This window comes from Malania oleifera, chromosome 4, assembly GCF_029873635.1.
Source record: "Malania oleifera isolate guangnan ecotype guangnan chromosome 4, ASM2987363v1, whole genome shotgun sequence".
NCBI classification, from domain to species: Eukaryota; Viridiplantae; Streptophyta; class Magnoliopsida; order Santalales; family Ximeniaceae; genus Malania; species Malania oleifera.
Window position 1 is genome coordinate 6,059,082 of NC_080420.1, and position 21,522 is coordinate 6,080,603.

Consider the following 21,522-nt stretch of genomic DNA (forward strand, 5'->3'; position numbering starts at 1 on the left):
TTTTTTGGAGAGCAAAATGTTATTGTATTGATTGCTTTGAGAAGAGACTAGAAGTAGGTTATGATCTTCTTTTTTGATGTGTAACCATAGCATTTCAGCAAAAACTAAACTCATGGAAATATGTATTTCTGGCTATTATTTGCTAATTCTGTTACTATCATCTGTGAGAATGACTCCTAGGCGTCATTCTTATGTTTTCAAAACACAGTTATTGATATTAGTGAATTTGAACTTTTACCTACTCTTAATTTTAATATCTGCTAGTGTAGCTTGTAGAAATTTATATCAGTCTTCACAATGAGCCATTGAGCAATGATGTCTCTGGGCTTTCTTCACTTTTTTAGCTTGGGCTCTCTCACCCTTTGACAACCTGGGAAAAAATTCTTTCAAAAATTGAGTTATTTCTTTGCTTGTCACTGTCTATCTTTTTGTTCATGTTCTTTTCTTGGCTTTAGTTTTCCACATGCCTTGTGAAAAGATATGTGGGTGCATTACACCTTTAATTCGAGAATTGGGTTTGTCTATTTTATGTTTTGAATATCTTTCTATAGTAGGTTCTGCTAACAAGAAGCCAATAGATTGGTTTTTGAAGCGACTATGTTGGGTGGTTTTGTTGTGGAAGTTCTTTCTCATGCATGAAGTGTCTTGGATTGTTAATTTTTTCATTTCAACTCAATAGAATTCCTTTTATGTTTTTCTGTTATAATTTCAAGAATCCATTCTTGTTCTACAGCCTTTACATTCTTATTGTTTTGATTGAAGTCGGTGATGGACACTCAACTTCTATCTTTTAAGCGGAGCAACTGTTACATTAATTTGTGCAAGAGCCACCATTTTCATATAATTGGTGCCCCAAAATACTCATATTGTCAGTCTTCCCATTTCACAGGTATAAGTTTGTCATTTATTTATTTTTTGGTTTATTGACATTTTTTATATAGTGGATGTTTATTGACTTCTGAGACATCTATAAATTCTAACTTGAAAATTTTCGGAGTAAATAAATAGGAGAAGTGATAATGTTATACTATGTATGAACATCTCCCTTTGAAACAATGGTGGCTAGGCTTTCATCTCTACGTATCGTGGTCTTGGCCAAACTCTGGTGAGGTATTGTTTGCTTTGGCTCATTAGGCGTCATAGTTTGCCCTATAAAAGGTGCTGTCTCACAAGGTTGAAACATGATCAAGATCTACCAACTGCACACCCAATGTGGGATAATGAGAGTCTCCATATGATCTCTACACCTTTGTTGGAGTGGCCCATACTTCTATGTAGGATCCATTCACATGACTGTATTCAAAAGATGGCTCGATACCAAATGTACTGGTCTTGGCCCAACCCTAGTTAGGTGTCTTTCACTTTGGCCCATTGGGCCTCAGTTCCTCATGATTATTCCTAAGAAAAGGTACCTCACAAGGTTGAACTATAATTTGTCCTTATATGGCCAGATCTCCCTAGTTTACACATAGTACACCTGATATGGGTTCATGACACTAGGCTTACAATCTCTGTATGCTGATGGATGGTCAGTGCAAGCCTGAAAGTGTCTCTTTTAGATCCACAGATTATGGAATTTATTCATTCTTTTACTGACAAAACATTTCAATTCTGCGTTATATGAGGGTTCAAATTTAGTGCTCCAAGTTACAGAGTTTTCTGGTTGATATGTGATGGTACTTGTGGAAAGGTAATGGAGCAGCTGAAGTTATTTTTGTTTACAAAATCTGAATGTCCCTGGGTTAGAACTTTTAGATCCCTTGGGAACATTTGTATACAAAAGTTAGAAAGTAATACAAAGATGTTTTCCAACTTTTATGTAAAACTGTTAGACAACTAGAAAACAATGGGATTTAAAAAAAAAAAATTCTTTGGAAGCTTGGAAATGAAAAATAAAAAATTGTTTTCCAAAATTGAACAAACACTTATACTACGTTTCATTTGTGGAAATAAGGCTGGAATGGATTCGAAATTTAGACCCTGATACCCATTCTGTTTGGCTTACACAAATAAGGGTGAAATCGCATTGTGGCCAGAATACTAATTTTCCCATTCAAGAGAATGGTGATTCCACATCTTACTGGTCGGAGTTACAATTTCATTACTGACTTTCTTTTGAAAGACAATTATTACTCTCGCTAAATAATAATTTCCAGAAAAAGGAAAAAAAACACAAACTGACCATCTCTCAATGACAATAACAACAACAACAACAAGAAGTAATAATTATAATAATAATAATAGTACAGCAACCACAATAAACAAAGCCTTCAATCCCACTAGGTGGGGTCGGCTACATAAATTTTTTTCCACCATGTACACAATCTTGGGCAATTTTCTCTGACAATTTGAGGGTTGTGAAATCCTTCTCACTACCTCATTCCAAGTTATTTTAGGTCTACCTTTTCCCTATTTACTGCCACTAACATCAACTAGCCCATTCCTCATTGGCCTACGTTGCTCACTTGCTCGTGTCCAAACCATCTCAACGGTTCCTCCCTTCCCTTATCTTATCAGCTATAGGTGCTGTGCCTAACTTACAGCAAATATTTTCATTCCTTAATATACATTTTAATGTCATACATCAACCTCAGCATTCTCATTTAAGAAATTTTTACTTTTTGGATATGTTGTTTCTTAGTTGCCTTACATTCTTGTCATATCCATATGACATAGTTGGTATCATAGCCATCCTATAGAACTTTCCTTTTGATTCTAAGGGCATTCTATGATCACACAACATGCCTGAAGAACTTCTCCATTTTAATCGACTTGCTTTAACTCTGTTAGATGGAAATTTCTGTGTGGGTTGTTTGTTCACAAGTACATGTGCATGAGCAAAAGGTTGGATGCTTATATTTACAAGTTAAGGTTACAGAACATTTCTTCCTTATATGGAAGGCAGCATTGGTTCATCAGATAAAAATTAATGCTAGAAGAGTATCCTTAAAACATTCGAATTTAAAGAAGGAACTTTTATGAATCCTAAAATTATAGATGCTTCTTGTTAGATTAGCACATTCCCAAAAAGCTTAAGCTGTTAGGTTGATGTATAGCAAGTTTCAACACTCTCCTGCACATGCAGTCCAATTGCATGTGGAGAGATAAACAAATGATTAATAACACCCATTACAGGGAATAAGATAATTTTTAACCAACTAGAACCCAGGGCATACGAGCAACCATAGCTCTGATACCATGTTAGATTACTGCATTATCTAAAAGCTTAAGCTGTTTGGTTGTGGGCCAGCAATGTATATCATGCTTTAACACTTTTAATTTGACTTTATGTAGTACTTGTAGGGGCACACTAGATATTGAGTACTCTGCCTAGCCAAATACATGCACACACACTAACTATTGCACCTGCATTCGAATTTTTATTCTTTTCTCGTGTTCATGACAGACAACTAATGTATTACTATAATAGCACTACTATTCATTATGAAGTTATTGCTTGTGTTATTGTATGATTATATATGATGCATCTCTGGGATAGATTGATGCATAACTTGTGATTTTGCCCACATATGTTAAAGTTGTTTACTAATGATACTTGGGCAACGATTTTATTATTCTTCGGTACTTTCATCATGATCTGTACACATATGTTAATAGTTACATTTACAGGTGTTTCTCAAACTGTTGTTTTTATCAGGTTTTTAAATTTCCCTGCTTTGATACAAGGGGTTCACAGTCAACGTTTTTCTCCTTCTCACCCTCCTCCTCCTCTTCTTCTTCTTCTTCCTCTGCAATTTATTTCAAGTAGCTTGTCTGTTCTCACAGGTTCAACTAATAAAGCTGTACGATGTTCAATGAAGTCTTATAGGCTGTCAGAACTTACTTATACTGAGGTGAATAGCCTGAAGACTCGCCCTCGTATCAATTTCTCTTCCATTTTCGGCTTGGTGAGCCTTTGTTTATTCTCTTGCGAACACCTATTATTTCCCTCAGATTTCAGAATGTTTTTATGTTTAATGTTGAAATTTGCAAGTTGCAATAAAATTTTTTTTTCGATTAATGTTCTTCAGTATTTGATGGATTGTGGCAACAATACTGTCCCAGGTCCAGCCCATTGTTGATGATGTTTGCTGTAGAGGTGATGCTGCAGTAAAAGAGTTGGTGCTCCTCTGATTTGTCCTTTTATATCCCTTTTTTTCTTTTTTCTTTTTATCGTTATTATTTTTTAACGTTGTTTCTCGAAACTGCCAGGATTGAGACTCCTTTATTTCAATTTTTGACATTTGAGTACTCTTTGTGATGAGGTTCACCCTCATATTGTATTTGTATATCTTTGTAGCTATACTGCAAAGTTTGACAAAGTTGACGTGGATAAGATAGTCGAAATTGTTTCTGAACTTCCAGATCCAGAGGTACATATTTTTTATGCTCAATATATTTAATACCCTTGAACTTTAGGCTTTTTATTCTGAGTCTTGGTTGGAAATTCCTTTCTGGTTCAAATGATCAATATATGTAACCTTATGGATTGAGTTGACTCTTATGTTGGCACAGTTTGTAAATGAATTCTTAAAGCATTCTCATTTGCCTGCTGCTTTCTTACAGCTTGATCCATCTATTAAAGAGGCATTCGATGTGGCATATGACAATATCTATGCATTTCATGCAGCCCAGAAGTTAGTTGAGAAAAGTGTTGAGAACATGAAAGTAAGTGAATTGAGCTAGCTTGTTCTTACTTTACTGCCCTTTCAAGCTATTGGCAGTTATATTTTCCAAATTCATCAGGGTGTCAAATGCAGACGTGTAGCAAGGAGCATTGCTTCTGTTGGACTCTATGTTCCTGGAGGGACTGCAGTTTTACCATCAACTGCTCTGATGCTTTCAGTTGTATGTTGACTACTTTTCCAAATATTTTGCAATTTCATCTTCCTCTAATATTTACTGTTGATGTCTAGGATCCACATTTGGTTGACTATTAATTTATTCTGTATGCCAGCCTGCTCAGATTGCTGGGTGTAAAACTGTAGTTCTTGCAACTCCCCCTGCTTTAGATGGCAGCATATGCAAGGTATTCACTTGTTTCTTTGCAAGATAAATTTTGAAAAATTTTCTTATTAAAATTGATCATTGGTCTTTTGTAGGAGGTGCTTTATTGTGCCAAGAAAGCTGGTGTGACTCACATTTTAAAAGCTGGAGGAGCTCAGGTTTGAAATCATCCTCCCATGTCTTTTCATAAACAATTAAACAGTAGAAAATGTAATGCCCAATGTATAAAAGCTCCCATGCAGTCCACGCCATCAGGTATGTTGAGGGCATGATGCACGCAGTGGAGAAACTGTTTCTGTGATTGAACCTATACCTTTAAAGATGTAACTCCCTTACCATTGAGTCAAGGCTTACTGTCATAAACAGTATGCTTTTGTTCTTTTTGACTTTTCTTTGGCTGCATTTTTCACAGTTAGTTTTATGTTTCCATTTTGTATTTCATCTCCTAGTGATTTGGTTTCTTTTGCTCTTTTATTTAAAATTTACTTTTTTTTGGGTCTTGTAGGCCATTTCTGCCATGGCTTGGGGCACAATATCTTGCCCAAAGGTACTAGTTTACAATTTTTATTTTAATCATCATTTCACTTATTGATACTGTGTGCACATAAATTTATTGCCAATTTTTTTGTTGTTGGTGGCTTCACAATTTATATGTGTATTTCAATATTATTTTCAAGCTCTAATAGCGATGCATGAGTATGCATGCAAGTTTGCTTTTGAGTTAACCTGAATCATGGAAAAGTTTCTGTTCTTGTAGGTACTTCCATGTTTAAACACACCAATAGTTGGACTTCTGTACTCGGGGCATTTTTCCTGACATAATTAGGTTGCTTGCTTTAATGCTATATTTTGTCAAAAAAATCAGTCTGGTTGGGAAAACTTTTTAATCATTTCATTTTTTTTTCCATATTGAGATCACATTTGTAGAGGATTCTTGGAACCTTAAATATTTTGGGAATATAACTACAGGATATAAATAATGAAAATTGGAGGGATGATGGGATTTTGGGAGATTGGGATTTGGGAGGTTAAGGATCATTGCCTACTAGTTGCAGGGAGTGTTTTTTTTAATAAACAAAGAATTGTATTAAAGGAAGAATGAAAGATGAAAAAAAGGAAAAAAGAAAAAACCAGCAACAACAATATATCCTCCCATTACGACACGAAGGCAACTAAACACAAATATAATGCAAGACAAATCAAGAAAGTAATGCCAGCCAATGCCGCTACATGTCTTTCAAAGAAACATGCTGGAAGGTTCCATTTGCCAGAAACCAAAGGATGCAAGAGGATCACTCTGCTCCAAAGCATATTACTGGAAGTGGCAACACCTTTAAAGATTCTAGCATTTCTTTCCAACCAAATGCACCAAATAATATGCCGAACAGTGCACTGCCATAAAATTTTCCTCTCTTTTCTTTTACCAAAGCCTCCAAACATGGTAATACAAAAACGTTCTGAGGAGGCTAGTACACCCAATTTTCTCCAAATATCCCAAATAAATTATTCCAAAGTCCCCAGGTGAAGGGACCATGTAACAAGAAGTGAGAGCAGGCCTCCCCATTCCTGAAACAGAGAACACAGATATCAGGAGATAGGGCCTTGGGTCTTCGCTTTTGAACTAGATCATTAATATTGATTTTCTTAAGAATGGCAATCCAGGAAAAGGCCTTGATCTTTGAGGGAACTTTAGCTTTCTAAATTAGATAATAAGGGTCAAGGGGCTGACATTAGGATCATGGATCAAATGAGAGAAAAAAGATTTGCATGAGAAATCCCCAGAAGAATCAAGATTCCAAGCACGTTTATTACTGCCCACTTTGACACGAGAAGAATCAAGCATAATAGTCAAAAAGAAGCAAGCTCATTGGTTTCTCTCCAATTGAGATTCCTTCAAAATGAAAATCATCCTAAGAAAGGTCTTGCAAAATGATTAAGGCTGCAATAGGAGACTGATGAAGATCAGATAAATGAAACAAATGAGGGAAATCAATACCCAGAGGCATATTCCCAGTCCAATTGTCCTCCCAAAAACAGATTCTTTCTCCATTACTATTTATAACAAATGTTAGGAAAGAAACAACGATAGTTTGAGACATGAAAGTCCAAGTAATGGAGTAATGGTATTAATTCCTGCAATAGCATCCTGCCTATTTTGTGAAGGATTAAATTTACAGCAGAAAGCCTTTTGCCAAAGAGAGTAAATATCTAAGGGAAAATGCCATAATGACATGCCCACCAAGGAGATGCTTTTAGACACCAAATTACCTAGACCCAGTCCTCCCTCCTTTTAGACCTACTCACAATGTTCCTCCCTACTAAATGATCTCTCTCCTGCTAGCCATCGCACGATCACCAAGAGCATTTTTGTTTATGTATAATTTGATCCTCATGTCAACTAGAGTTCAAAGACTGCACAAGATACCAACCAAGACACCAGTGAGGATTTTAGTTTTGATTGTTCAGTTATCTCAGATTTCATTGGTGGTGGAATTAAAACTGAAATTTCCTGGAAAAATGGAGTTATAGAAGTTGTGGCAGTTGAATCTTCTAAGATTTTAACGGCTGCTCAACTTCCTGCAATCACTTATATGCTGAAAGTGTTTGGATTGAGGAGTGCTCTGGCATGTGGGAAATTTATATCATTGTAAGGCTGTGTTTGTTGTTCAAATTTTGCTCTGATACCAATTTGATGAAGGACACTAGAGAGAAAGAGAAAAGAGTAGAGAGAAGAGAAGAAGAGAGAAAAAAGAGAATGGAAGAAGAAAAAGAGGGTGAGGAGGAGGAGAAGAATGAAGGGGGCATATTGTAGGGGGGAGAGAAATAGAGAGAGGGAAGTTTGGTTTCAATTCATAAATGCATTCTCTTTTTTGTGATATGCAGAAGAAGAGTAATTATACACCCAAACTTCCAAATGTGCTTAGTTATTATGCCAGTAAAAAATCTAACCCCATAAATCTACATTAAGAGGAATACATGATGCTTTCTTCGTTGAGAGAATTTGTATGAAGTAAATCATCTCACCTATGGTCCAATCATTTGGGAGATAATTAATAGATTCCTTTTCAAAAGCGATTCATCCTTCCTAAATGTAGCATACAATTCTCTGTTGTACTGTGCTGTCTGAGTGTGCTTGTTCCCTCTGTCTTTCTTGCCATGACGAGTCTTTGTGAATTAACTCCAATAAGAAGAAAAAAAAAGGTGACATGAAGTTAGATTTAAAGATTGGTTTTTCCCTTCCTTAGGGGCACTGGGTGGTCAGGTTGTGGTTTGAGACATGAGGGTAGGCTGGGTAGCTTCTCTCAGAGGGTCTTTGGTTGGATCCTTTTCGTTATCGGCACTGTCAGATGAGAGGGGTTTCTGAAAGTGTTGGTTTACTGCTTATGATCCCTCTCATCTTCTAAGCATGTTTTTTAATTTCCCCTGCAGACTTAGCTAAAGTTGTTTTGGTTTTTGTAATCCGCATTGGTAATGGTGGGAGGGAAGTTTAATGTTTTTAGGACTTCTAGTGATAAGTTGAGTGTCTACGGTGACTGGTAGCATGAGGGAATTTGATTTTTTATTTTGGGATTATGGGCTTAGGGATATTCCCTTGTGTCCTTGACCAGCGGGCAGCTTGCTTGGATGGTTATAGGGGATAGGCAGGCTTCTTTTCATATTGATAACTTCGTGTTTACCAATGCTTGGGAGATGTCTTTCCGAATGTAGTTCAGGAGGTAGTTAGGCCTGCATATGATCATTGTCTGGTGTTTTTAGATTCCAATCCTGTTCAGTGGGGCCCAACCTGCTCAAATTTGAGAATATGTGGCTAGCAGATCCTTTATTTCGAGAGTGTCTCAAGAAATGGGGACTGGAGAGTTTTTTTCCTGGGTTGGGAGAGTTGCAAATTTATGAAAAAGCTAAAGTTTGTGAAAAAAAATCTGAAAGTGTGGAATAAGGAGTTTTTTTGGCAATATTCAAGAGTGATAAACAGAAATTCTTGCTTGCTGAGGTTGTAACCATGGATAGTTTGGAAGGGTGTGGGGAGTGCCCTTTTTAGTAATGATTTGGAGGCGATTCTTTTAAGGGAGGATATTAGTTGGCGACAAAAAATCAAGGGCTAATTGGGTGAAGGTGGGGTGGGATTGTAATTCTAGTTTGTTTCACAGGATGGCTAATGGGAGACAAGAAAAGATGTGTTAAAGAGTTGGAGTTAGATTTGGGTAGTTTGTTGTGAGATATCATAATTAAATAGGAGAGACAATCACGAACTTTTGCAGGAAGTTATGTTCTGAAGACTGTCAATATACTTTGATGATAGAGAGACCTAATGCGATGTTCAATGGGATTGGCTCTATTTGCTGGCTTGATTTTGTGTGTTCTTTTTTTCTTTCTTGTTTTGTTTTCTTTGTATTTCCTATCTGGTTTGTTCCAGATTATTACGAGGAGGATGTCTTATTCTCCATTTTGTATATTCCTAATCTTTTAATGAAATTTCTTCTTTTGCTATCCAAAAAAAAAAAAAAAAAGAAAAAAGAAAAAGGATAGGGGGACTTAACTAGAATTCCATTGAGGATAAAGCTCTTGGACTAAAGAGGCCTTTTGATGTTGAGGAAGTTAAGGGGGCGGTGTTTGAGATGGACTATGACCTAATGGTTTTGCAGTTCATTTTTTCTAGAATAGTTGGGAGGTTATTCAAGAGGATATTATGAGGTTTTTTAGTTACCATAGGTGGTGGCGACAATGGGAACTACTATTATTTCCGTCATTTGTAGGAAACAACAATACAGGAGGGTGAGAGATTTTGGGCTTGTTAGTTTGGCTACTAGTCTCAACAAGATTTTAACAAAGGTTTTTGTCTAAGAGTCATATTGAGGTTTTGGGGGATATGGTGACTTTGCTTAGTCTGTTTTTGTTAAGGAGGTAGATAGATTTTGGACTCAATATTGGTAGCCGATAAGGTGGTTGAACATGTCAAAAAGAGAAGAGGGGTTGGGGGGGGGGGGGGGGGGGTTTCTTTAGATAAGGTGTTGGGTTAAGAAGGGTTTTGGGGAAGTTTGGAGAAAGTGGATCAAATGATGTTTGTCATTGACCAATGTTGCTGTAATTGTGAATTGACAGCCTAGGGAATGTTTGGATCACTTTGAAGCTTCCCGTGGCTTGAGGTAAGGGGACCCTGTTTCTCCCATTTTGTTTAACTTTGTGGTTGATAAGTTAAAAGTAGAATGATTAGTCATGCTTAGGTTTGGGAGTGATTAGAGGGATTATTATAGGTAGGGAGGAGGTGGAAGTGTCTCACCTTCAATATAGATGACACTATACGGATAGTGTTGTGAAATTCTGAAAATTCTTCATTTATTGATAATTTTTTAGAAGATTTCAGTTTGAAGATCAATGTGGTGAGAGTGGATTGGCTGATATTAATATGGGTCATGATGTTTTGGATGGTTTTAAAGCTTTAGTTGGCTGTGATTCTTTGGCTTGGCCTTTGTCTTACTTAAGTCTTCCTTTATGGGGTAACCCTATTTGAGTTGCCTTTTGACTTCCTGTGTTTGAGAGAGTGGATAGAAGATTAGAGGGATTGAAAAGGGAGGTGTTTAGCCTTAAGGGGTCATGTTATAGTTACTAGTGCTTCTCTTTCTAATATCCCTTATTTATTTATTTATTATCCTATTTGGAGTTATTGTGAGAGTAGTGAGTGTTTTGAAGAGGCTTATGAGAGATTTCTTATGGTCTAGTATTGGAGATAATAAAAGAGACCTCCTTGTTAGTTGGAATGTGGATACCTAAATATAAAAGTTGTCTGGGGCTTGGTAATGTGGTTTCTAAGAACATCTTTTTAGTTGGGAAATGATTGTGGAGATTCTCCTAAGTGACGAACTCCTTCTGGCACAAGTCATTAAAAGTTACCATTAAAGCTCGATATACATTGTTGGCCCACAACCTAACTTTTAGGTAGAGTAGTAATCTAACCTTAATCTAACCTGGTATCAGAGTTGGTTACCACGAGGTCCTTGCTTCTAGTCTTGTTGCCTGCATTTATTGTGTGGTATTTAAAAACTTATTGTATTCTTTGTAATGTGTGTTATCTATCGTGTGTTTATCTCTCCACGTGCTGTCAGGTTGCATGGGTGGGGGAGTGTTAAAGCTTTGGTATACATTGTTGGCCCACAACCTAACAACTTCAGCTTAAATTAAAGTGGCAATCTAACATATGTTCATTGGAATGGCTAGGATACAAGAGCGAGTGGCAGTATTTCTAATGTGAGTTCCTAAAAATTCGTTTTCCTAGGTTGCCCAATTGTTGTTTCCTCTCACTTGTTTCAAAATGGGCAATGCAATTTGATTCGGTTTTGGGAGGATCTTGGGTGGGAAAAGTTACCTTGGAGGCCTTGATGCCTCAGCTCTTCATATTATCATCCCCTTATAATGCTCCGATCTCTTCTTTTTACTTTTTATTATCGTGGGAACTTCGGCCATAGACGAGCCTCAATCAGACCCCCCGATGCAGCACCAAACCACGGGATAGCGGCCTTCCCCCTTGGTTTGCTGTCCGGGTTAGTCTAGATGAGGTTACAGCTTATTCATACTTGGGTTGACTTTCGAGAAGCGGTCACCCTCCCAACGGCCCCTCCTTTACGTCGTGCGGATGGGACCCCCTGAGGGGCTACAAAGTGCACCATGACTTTGTCACCACTTGGAATCGAACCTATAATACTCACATTATCCCCGCTTGTTTTACCATTGTGCCATGCCCGTGGGGCCATTCTTATTACATTTCACATGGGGGTTTACAATTTCTTAGGACTCTTGAGGGAAGAGAGACTGAGGAGCTCAACAATGTGCCGAATGTTTTAGATTCCTTTGTTTTGTGTTCAGGGAGTGATTCTAGGATTTGGATAGGAGATTCTTTGGGTTCTTTATCTTGCAAGTCTTTCTTTATATATTTATTCGAAGTTTTTGAACCTTTTGTTCTCACCTCTTTTCTTTGGACTTGAAAGGCTGAGGTCCCTTTTAAGATTCATTTGGACTTCGACTTTTATATGCAAGAGATAAGCTATCAGCCCCCTATTTTTTTGATGTGCTTAGAATCCAATGAAACCATTGAACATCTCTTTGTACATTGTTGGGTTTATTCAAGATATTTGGGCTTATTCAAAAATGGGGCACTCCAAGCTTGGCCTAAAGAAAGATGAAGGTTTAATAAAACTTAATCCAAGTTTTTGATGGAGTTGATCTTGCTTAATGGCTGTAATCTCTTTAATAATTGTGTGTTAATTCAAATATGGGATTTGACTTAATGGTGTAATTTTGTAAGACAACTTAGCTTGCATAGGTTTTTAGTAAGTTGTGAGAGTCATTAATGTGTTTAGTAAGTTGGTATATTTAATGTCCTTGTCTCCCAGTTTTGTGTGGGAATTGCTAAGTATTTAATGTCCTTGTCTCCCATGTTTGTGTGGGAATTGTTAAGTGTTTAATATCCTTGTCCCCCATGCTAGCTATATATATCTCACCATTGTAAGAGGACAACATAATGGAATAAAAATGTGAGGCTTTGTTTCTTCTTGGTTCTTTTGAGAACTTGTGAACTTATCAAGGAAACCTTCCTTGTGGCATTCAAATTTTATACCTTTGGTTCGTGATTTAATTATAATTATTGGTCGAGGTTTTATACCTTTGGTTCGTGATGCAATTATAATCATTGGGTCAAGGTTTGTTACTACTTTATACCTTTGGTTCATGATTAAGTTATAATCATTGGGTCGGGGTTTGTTACTTTATACTTTCAGTTCACGTTTCATTTATAAACGTTGAGTCGGAGTTTCCTATAAAAATCTGAATTTTAGCTTTCTTGGGCAAGCATTCCAATATTGGTTGTTGGGTCTCAACGCATGTCGGTTGAGGTTTGCATCAATGGGTAACCTTGCCAAGTCTCAGGAAAACGGCGCCTCTGCATAAAAGTAGCGGTAAGGCTGTGTACACTGTGACAACCCCCCCTTACCCTCGCAAAGTGGGAAGCCTTGTAGCCTGGGGATTACCTTTTTTTTTTTAATGGGTAACCTCGCCGAGTGTGGATGAATTCTTGTTGGTGCTGTGTTGGGATTGAAAGAGCAAAAAGGGAGAGGCCTTATTGAAGTGTGCAGTTTGTGCTATTCTTTGGGCAGTGTGGACTGAGAGAAATGCATAAATCTTCAAAGTAAAGCTACATATTTGCTCTTGTTATGGGATGGTGCAATTCTTTTGCTCCTTTTTGGGCACTTTCTTTGGGAATATTTTGGGGAATTTCGTTGTCTGTCCTCCGGAGAGTAGCACTCTTGTAGTTGTTTTCAGCTGTTTATTGGATAATGTCTTGTCCTCCAAGGTTTCTATTTCAGATTCTTTTTTAATGAATGAACTTTTCTCATCTAAAATAAAAATAAAAAAGTAAAACAAATAATTACAAGACAACCATGAAGAACTAATATGCCCAAAATAATCCTAGATTAAACAAAACTTCTAAAATAACTAGTTTCTACAAACTAAAATAGAAATCCTAATTATTGAATCTATTATTTCATAAAGTTCTCCAAGGTGGTCCTTCATCTATCCTTGGGGGGAAGTGATAGTAATGAGGTTAGTTGGGGATGGGATGAGTTTTCTTGACTCCTATTCTTAAAGTGATATATCACATCAAGTCTGCATCCCAAACTCATTCTCTTTATAGGTGTTAACGCTGGATATACATGGTTGGTCCACAACCTAACGGCTTAAGCATTTAGGTAAAGTGGTCATCAGCCATTTTTATCACAGCCATGTTTGCCAAGGGGTCCTGGGCTCTACTCTTGTTGCATGCGTTTATTATAAATTTCTTGAAAAAATTATCGTGTTCCCAGTATGGGTGTTATTCATTGTTTTTCATTTCCCCATATGCAATAGGGCTGCATGTGTTGGGGAGTGCTAAGGCTTGATATACATACTTGGTCCACAATCTAACGGCTTAAGCTTATAGGTAAATTGAAAAATCTAACAATGGGATATTGGGATGAGGAACCCATCCTTGTATAAGCACCTTCAATCATTGCTTCCATTATGTCGTTGTATAATCTGAGTCTAGTCAGGGACCTGCATGCTTTTTGGTTTCCATGTAAGCATTTTCCATAAAAGTGACTGATTTTTCTAATATTTTGAAGAGGAAAAATCCTGTCTTATGAATTATTAAATAATAAAAAAAATTTATCATCTTTTCTCCTCATAGTTCCACTTGTTTATATCTCCTTCAAAAGTTTGTGTAATTCTAATTTGCAGGTTGAGAAAATTTTTGGGCCTGGAAATCAGTATGTTACTGCTGCAAAAATGATTCTTCAAGTATGGTCATTTCTGTTCTGACCACTTCTTGATACCTTCTCTGGGACAGCGTTTATATATGGAAGTGAAAGTTCCTGCTGCCTATAACTGGTTCTTACATTGATGGTTAATTGCTTTTCTAAATTTCTTCCTCAACAGAACAGTGAAGCTATGGTTTCAATTGATATGCCTGCGGGCCCTTCTGAAGTCCTGGTCATTGCTGACAAACATGCTAACCCTGTTCACATAGCTGCTGACTTGCTTTCTCAGGTTAGCAAATTTGAGATGCAGCTCTTAGTTTATAAAGCAATTTCTCTTTAAATGCTTAGGAGAAAAAGTTGAGATGTGCATTATGGTTATGACATTTAAAATGTTTTACTGGCTTTTTTTGTTCAATCATTTGAGTATGTATGTGTGACTGATGCAGGACTCACTTGTACTTGTCATTTAAAACTTCTTGTGGTTATGCTCCATAATCTTTTGGAGTTAACATTTGGACTGTTCAACCATCAGATCATGTTGTTGTCTTATTCTTGTTAAAGTATGTTGAATTTTTACTGTCTAGCCTTATTTGGGATTAGGACTGTACACGGTTCGGTGCGGTTTGGTTTTGGCTAGAACCGAAAACCGAACCGAAACAGAAACTAAACCGAAATTATGCTTTAATTGAAAACCGAAAATGTGGCGGTTCGGTTGCAGTTTTTTTGGTTTTAAACCGATTTTTTTTACAAAAAAAATAACCTTTATTTTTCATAAAGTTGTTGAAAATTTATTGAGCATTTTAATTTTTTATAGGGACTCGTAATTTTAACAAAATAAAATATGTTGGGCACTTTTAACAAAAATAACCTTTATTTTTCATAAAGTTCTTAAAAATTTATTGAGGATTTTTATTTTCTATAGTAGCTATATGGCTATATATATCTTATATAAATCGGTTTTTCGGTTTTTTGCGGTTTGCTTTCAACATAAAACCGAAACCGAAACCAAACTTTTTTATTTTTGAAAACCGCAACCGAAATTGAAAACCGAAAAACTGAACCGTTTATGGTTTTGGTTTGGTTTCAGTCCGGTTTTTGGTTTTTCGGTAATTTTTGTACACCCCTATTTGGGATCATGAATCTTGGTTGAGAATTGCAGTGCTGGCTTGTTGGTGCCTCAGGTTAGGGAACTAAGAATTTCCCCCTACTCTCACATTTCCACTACTCAAGATTCATCCATCAAAGAAATTATTTCTTGGGAAATAATTGTTCGAGGGTAGGAGTTTAGTGATGCTTCAGCAGTTCAATTCTTTTTTTGGGTTGTTTCTGTCAAATCCTACAAGGTTTCTCTCTTTTGCTTTTTTTTTTTCCCTCCTGTAAATATGTTTCCTCTTTTTCTCCTTTTAACCCTAAGTTTTCCGTGTTTCTACTGCCTAGGATGACTGCTCTTCTTTCTCTCCTAGCCTTTCTGATTTTTAATAGTTTACCTCCTTAATATATTGTTATTATTGTTGTTTCATTCTCTGCCCTATATATTGGTCCCCTCTCCTTGCAGATGCAAATACAAAAAGATCAATCTTCTCCTGCTCATTCTAGAAAAAATATGTTCATCGTACTTATACATAGTTAACATATGTTTGCTCTGTTACCTGCTTGATTTATTAGGTGCAAATAGTCCACCTATTATGGCACATAAAAGACAAAGAGGATCAGGTTTCCTGATTTCAATCTTCATCCAGAATCATTTTTTCCAGGGTTCTCTACTAACTAATTTTGATTTCAGGCTGAGCATGGCCCTGATAGCCAAGTTGTCCTTGTAATGTCTGGTGATGGTGTGGATTTAAGAGCAATTGAGGAGGAAATCAGCAAGCAGTGCCAAAGCCTTCCAAGGGGTGAATATGCTTCAAAAGCACTAAGCCACAGTTTCACGCTGTTTGCTCGTGATGTGGTTGAGGTTGGTCCTCTTACTTGGCTGAATCTTCATGGCTTTACTGCATTTAATATTTTTATATGGGTTAGCACCTCCTGGTGCCCTTGAAAATGAATTTTTCACTTGTCAGAAAAAATTATTTGACAATTGAAACTTGATATAAATTAGAAAATCATGAATACTATTCTAAGCATTGAAAAACATATGTTTTATCATTGAGCTCCATTGTAAGTAGTTTGTCCTGTCTAATGGAAGCATGCTCTAGAAATGTGGGAGAGAATGGGGGCATTGGAAAATTTTTCTTGGGTCAAAGTTGTGGCAAAATTTTTGAAGTGTCTATCCTCAAGTATGTCAGAGGATTGGATTTTATGATTGCATTGAAGTTCATGAGGGCATGTAGCAAGTGAATTAATTTTTGAGTTTTTATGCTTTTAGAATTATGGAGAGAGACTTTAAAATCTAGAGGTTTTAAGATAAGTATAAATAAGATAGAATATATAGAGTGTAATTTAAGCCTTTATGCATTTAGAATTATGGAGAGAAACTTTAGAATCTAGAGGTTTTAAGATAGGTATAAATAAGATAGAATATATAAAGTGTAATTTAAGCCATTATAGGAAAAATACTGGAAAAACAAGAAATTAATAGTACTAGTAGATTTCGATACCTTGGACCTATCATGCAAGCTGAAGGAGAAATTGAGGAAGATGCAATACATAGTGAAAAAGCACGTTGGGTAAAATGGAAAGTGCTTAGGGCATGTCGTGTGAATGCAGAATGTTCTTACAATTAAAAGGAAAGTTCTATAAGATGGCCATAATACCAACAATGCTATATGGATCGGAAGGTTTGTCAACTAAGAAACAACATATCCAAAAGAGTAAAAAGTTTTTGAAATGAGAACGATAAGGTGGATGAGTGGTACAACTGTAGAAGATAAATTAAGGAATAAATACATCTGCGATAAGTTAAACATAGCAGAGAGAAGGGAGGGGTGACAAAGATGGTTCAGAAACATGCACCATAGGCCAAGATATTGCCCAAAAGGAGTGATCTAATTAAAGGGCTAAGGGCAGACCTAGAATTGCCTTGAATGAAATAGTGGGAATTTAACAGCTCTCCATTTGTTAGAGGATACTGCCCAATATTGTGCTAATTGGTGAAAATTGATTCATGTAGCGAACCCTACATGGTGGGACTTTAGGCTTGCTTCTTGTTTTTTGTGTTGGTTTTGATTACATATGTGGTAGATTAAGTGTAGCATCAACTGAATATGGTGAGGGAAAATTGTTTTAAATGTAATGGACATGAGCAATGGAGAACATGAAAAAGCCCTGGTTTGGAAGATTGATTTTATAGAGGTGGAGAGCATTACAAGGACAAAAAAATGTTGAAGAAAACAGGGGTAGAGGCAGTTAAAAGAGGATTCAATAAAATTTAATTGAACATTGAGAAAGATGGATCCATCTGGCCAACTCCAGATAGATGGGGAAGTATTAGTAATTTTTGTTATTGTTGTTGTAACTTGTATATATTTAGAGTTTTACATTTTAAGACATTGAATGCTGTGGAGTTGATTTTCTGATTGACTCTGCACATCCTTTCTCGGGGAATATCTTTTCCCATCCAGGATGGGAATCTCTTCATTTGACGATGTAGAATTAAAATTGAGATTTTATATTTACATGCATATACATACATACATACATATACATATATACACACATAATTAAGCGTTTGCACACTTACTCAACTTGCCAATTATACATATGTGCAAACATATATGTATACATAAATATGCATTTTTTTTAAACTTTTTTTTTCTTCCTTTTTAGCAGACCATTCTATTTAATGAGATTCATATTCTTCTTTGAGCTAAACATAATGAATGGGACTTGCAGGCAGTTTCTTTTTCAAATGTATATGCACCTGAGCACCTGATTGTCAATGTGAAGGATGCAGAAAAGTGGCTGGGTTTCATTGAGAATGCAGGTTGTTGAGATTATTTCATTTTGTCTTGGTTTCTCATGATCATTGTTATCATTTGCATCATCACCACCTACAGTGCCTCTATTACTGTAGCTTAACTACTCTCACTCTCTCTCATATATAAAAAATTTAACGGGATACTTAATCTCTAAAATTCCATTCTGACCATAGGGCGTATATGTTTACAAGTGGATGAAATCTTACATTACTAAATGTGCTATAATGGGGTTGCAAGGTTCTATCTCAGTCTTAAAATGAAGCTTGGAAAATACTTACATTGTGTTTGGGAGCATGGATTTCAAGCCTTGAATTTGGATTTTTATGCAATTGGACAAAACTCAATACAATTTTTTACTTTGTTTTGTTCAAATCCACAAAAATCCTAATCCAGGGTTTGAAATTCAATAACCAAACTCAGGTTTAAAGCATTTTTTGAAGAAATCATTTTAAAGCATTTTTTTAGGCTTCCTAAGTCCCTCATTCTTTTAAACATTGAAAGACCATCTACAGTTTGATGTTTGGGTTCTTGTTCTAATTTCAATAGCAATTTTGTTTTTAAAAGAATGTTGGAAATTGTAGTAAAACATGGAATCTCTTTATGAAACTTTAAAAACTCTAATAGGGATAATAATTCATAGTTCTATGTGTTTTACATAAAATGCATAAATGACAAGTACATGTTGTGTAAGATGTTAAGAATTATGTAACAAGTAAAAAGTATGGTGTTGGGTAATGTTGTTAGAAACACACACAAACACACACATATGTATGCATGTTTGCGTGTATGTATTGTTGCAAGGTCCTGGAGCGGGGCCCAGGGCTGCGAGGTGATAAAATGGGATTTTTTTGAAAATCTTGAATGGAATCTCCACTAACCTATTATTTACCTTGGTGCGGTTATAATACCTATTTACTACTCATTGATTGGTCTCTAGACTATTCATAGGCCAAGAAACCAGTAGTCTCACTCTGCTTTACCAGAATGGGGACAATTTGGCAGGGTTAGAAGAAGGGAGCTGGTAATATATATATTCTGCTTCACTCATTATTACTAGCCCCACTCGTATATATATGCCTCCTGATTCTCTCTCTCAATTTTTTTTCTCCCCCATCCCGTTAATTATTATATCCCATCAACATCACCCTTATATATATATATATATATATGTATGTATACTTGAACTAACCCATCAACATCACCCTTCTACATATACACATATATATACTTATACTAACCCATCAGCATCGCCCTTTTATTTTATATATATATATATACTTATACCGACCCATCATTGTCACCCTTTATATATACTTACCCCTCATCATCACCTTTTATATATATATATATGTTAGCTTCCTTCTTCTGACTTTGCTAATTGTCTCCATGATTTTCGGTCATTTATTAACCCTTCACCATATTATATATATATGATGATGATGGATTGAGGGTGGTATAATATATATGTATATGTATATATTTAATCTTTATTTATTATTTTGCCACCCTCTATCCATCATCATATATATATATATGTGTGTGTGTGTGTGTGTGTGTGTAGTATGTATTGGTGTGGGTGTGTCCCTATGATTTAAAAAAGGGCAATGAGGTATTTTTTAGATCTCACTAGTATCGGTTCTGAGGGGGGTTTTTCTAACAAGATCCCCTCATTTGGAGATCTTATTAGGCATTTCTAAATCACACTGAGATTTTTAACCTCCTATTAATTTCGTTTATTTATTTATATAATTTTTTTTTAAAAAAGAGGAGTTAATTAAAGACCATTAAAATTTAATTTAGAGATAATTCATAATTAATTAGGTACCATTTGTAGAACAGGTGTGTAGGGGGTGCTAGTACCTTCCTATCGCATAACTGAACTTTCGATCCTAATTATAGTAAAGTAGGTTGAGACTATTGGTTTCTTGACCCAAGAATAGTCTAGAGACCAATCAATGAGTAGTAAATAGGTGTTCTAACCGTACCAAGGTGAATAATAGGTTAGTGGCGACTCCATCCAAGATTTTCAAAAAAATCCTATTTTAACCTCGTGGTCCTGGGCCCCGCTCCAGGACTTTGCGACATATATGTTTGTATGTGTATATGTATATATATGCATGGATGTATGTGTGTGCATAGGGGGAGTACTCATATCTACTTGGTTAATGTAATGTTTTAAAAAGGTGAAGGCGTAAGGTGAGGTTTAAGCCTTTTGAGAATTTTATTTTTAGAAAAAAATACTTAATAAATTACATATACTTTTTAAAAATAAAGAAAAAATTTAAAAATAAAAAAAATTATGTAAAAAAAAATCAAATATAGTTTGTAGACTACTTGTTGGCCATTCAAAAATTTCTAACTTGAATTCATTATGTAAATCATGACAAGAGATAGTTATACCATTACAAAGTTCAAATTATTTTTAGGATCCAAGCTACAACTCTCAATTATTTTGAAAAAGTTGAGGTTCAAGACTTTTAGAAATCATTATGACATCCATTGTCCCCAAGGAGTAGTAGAGTGTCATTGGCAAACTGGAGATGCCAAATCTCCACTTCCTCCCTCTCCATGGAAAGGCCTCTGATCAGCCCCCCTTACCTGAGCATGAAAAAACAACCTATTAAGGGTATCAATAGCTATGGTGAACCAAAAGGGGATTAGAGGGTTTCCTTGTCTAAGACCCCTAGAGGCCTTGAACCAATCTTTTAGTTGACCATTGACAATGACATACATATGGGTTGAAGTGAAATGACCCTTGATCCACATTTTCCACAGATTCCTAAACCCTTTTATTCTCATCACCTGATCTAAAAAACCCCAGTTGATCCTATCTTAGGCTTTCTCAAGATGCACATTAAAAGCAATACCATTTTTGCCCCTCCTCTTCACATCCACTGCCACCTCATTGGCCACCAACATTGCATCTAAGATATGTCTGTCATGGGTAAAAGCGGATTGAGCCAAGATGATAGTTTCTCCTAAGACAATTCTGAGTTTATTAGCAAGGACTTTAGACAGGATTTTTAAAAGGCTAGTAACAAGGCTATTCATTCAAAAGTTCCCAACTCTTCTAGCTCTCTCCTTAGGTGTAAGCGATAAAAGTGGAATTAGTACTAGTGTTCACCACACCCTTGCAATGAAACTCCTCAAATTCTGATATCTGCATCCAACACACCCCAATTTTCTAGAAAGAAAGTCATTGAGAAACCATCTAGGGTTGTCAAAAGCTGTTTTTTTCTTTAATAATAAATTTCCTCAACCTCAGCAAGTCTTTCCAACCACCAAGCAGAGTTATACTTAATGGGACTCCAATC

The 21,522-nt window shown here is 36.1% G+C and overlaps 1 protein-coding gene across 5 annotated transcripts in view; it reads left to right on the top strand.

The window, feature by feature from the left end:
- Positions 1–21,522, top strand: part of LOC131153991 (histidinol dehydrogenase, chloroplastic-like) — a 42,643-nt gene that overhangs the window by 12,347 nt on the left and 8,774 nt on the right. For 3 of the 5 annotated variants that reach the window (XM_058106441.1, XM_058106440.1, XM_058106443.1), the window contains 13 exons: positions 763–889; positions 3,787–3,908; positions 4,066–4,118; positions 4,301–4,373; positions 4,567–4,668; positions 4,747–4,848; positions 4,958–5,029; positions 5,103–5,165; positions 5,513–5,554; positions 14,272–14,331; positions 14,470–14,580; positions 16,075–16,245; positions 18,123–18,213. In XM_058106441.1, coding sequence (XP_057962424.1) covers positions 769–889; positions 3,787–3,908; positions 4,066–4,118; positions 4,301–4,373; positions 4,567–4,668; positions 4,747–4,848; positions 4,958–5,029; positions 5,103–5,165; positions 5,513–5,554; positions 14,272–14,331; positions 14,470–14,580; positions 16,075–16,245; positions 18,123–18,213 — 1,183 coding nt within the window. In that variant the 5' untranslated portion in view covers positions 763–768. Of the gene's footprint in view, positions 1–733; positions 890–3,786; positions 3,909–4,065; positions 4,119–4,300; positions 4,374–4,566; positions 4,669–4,746; positions 4,849–4,957; positions 5,030–5,102; positions 5,166–5,512; positions 5,555–14,271; positions 14,332–14,469; positions 14,581–16,074; positions 16,246–18,122; positions 18,214–21,522 lie in introns of all 5 variants that reach the window. The other 2 variants (XM_058106442.1, XM_058106439.1) reach the window with 1 other exon arrangement.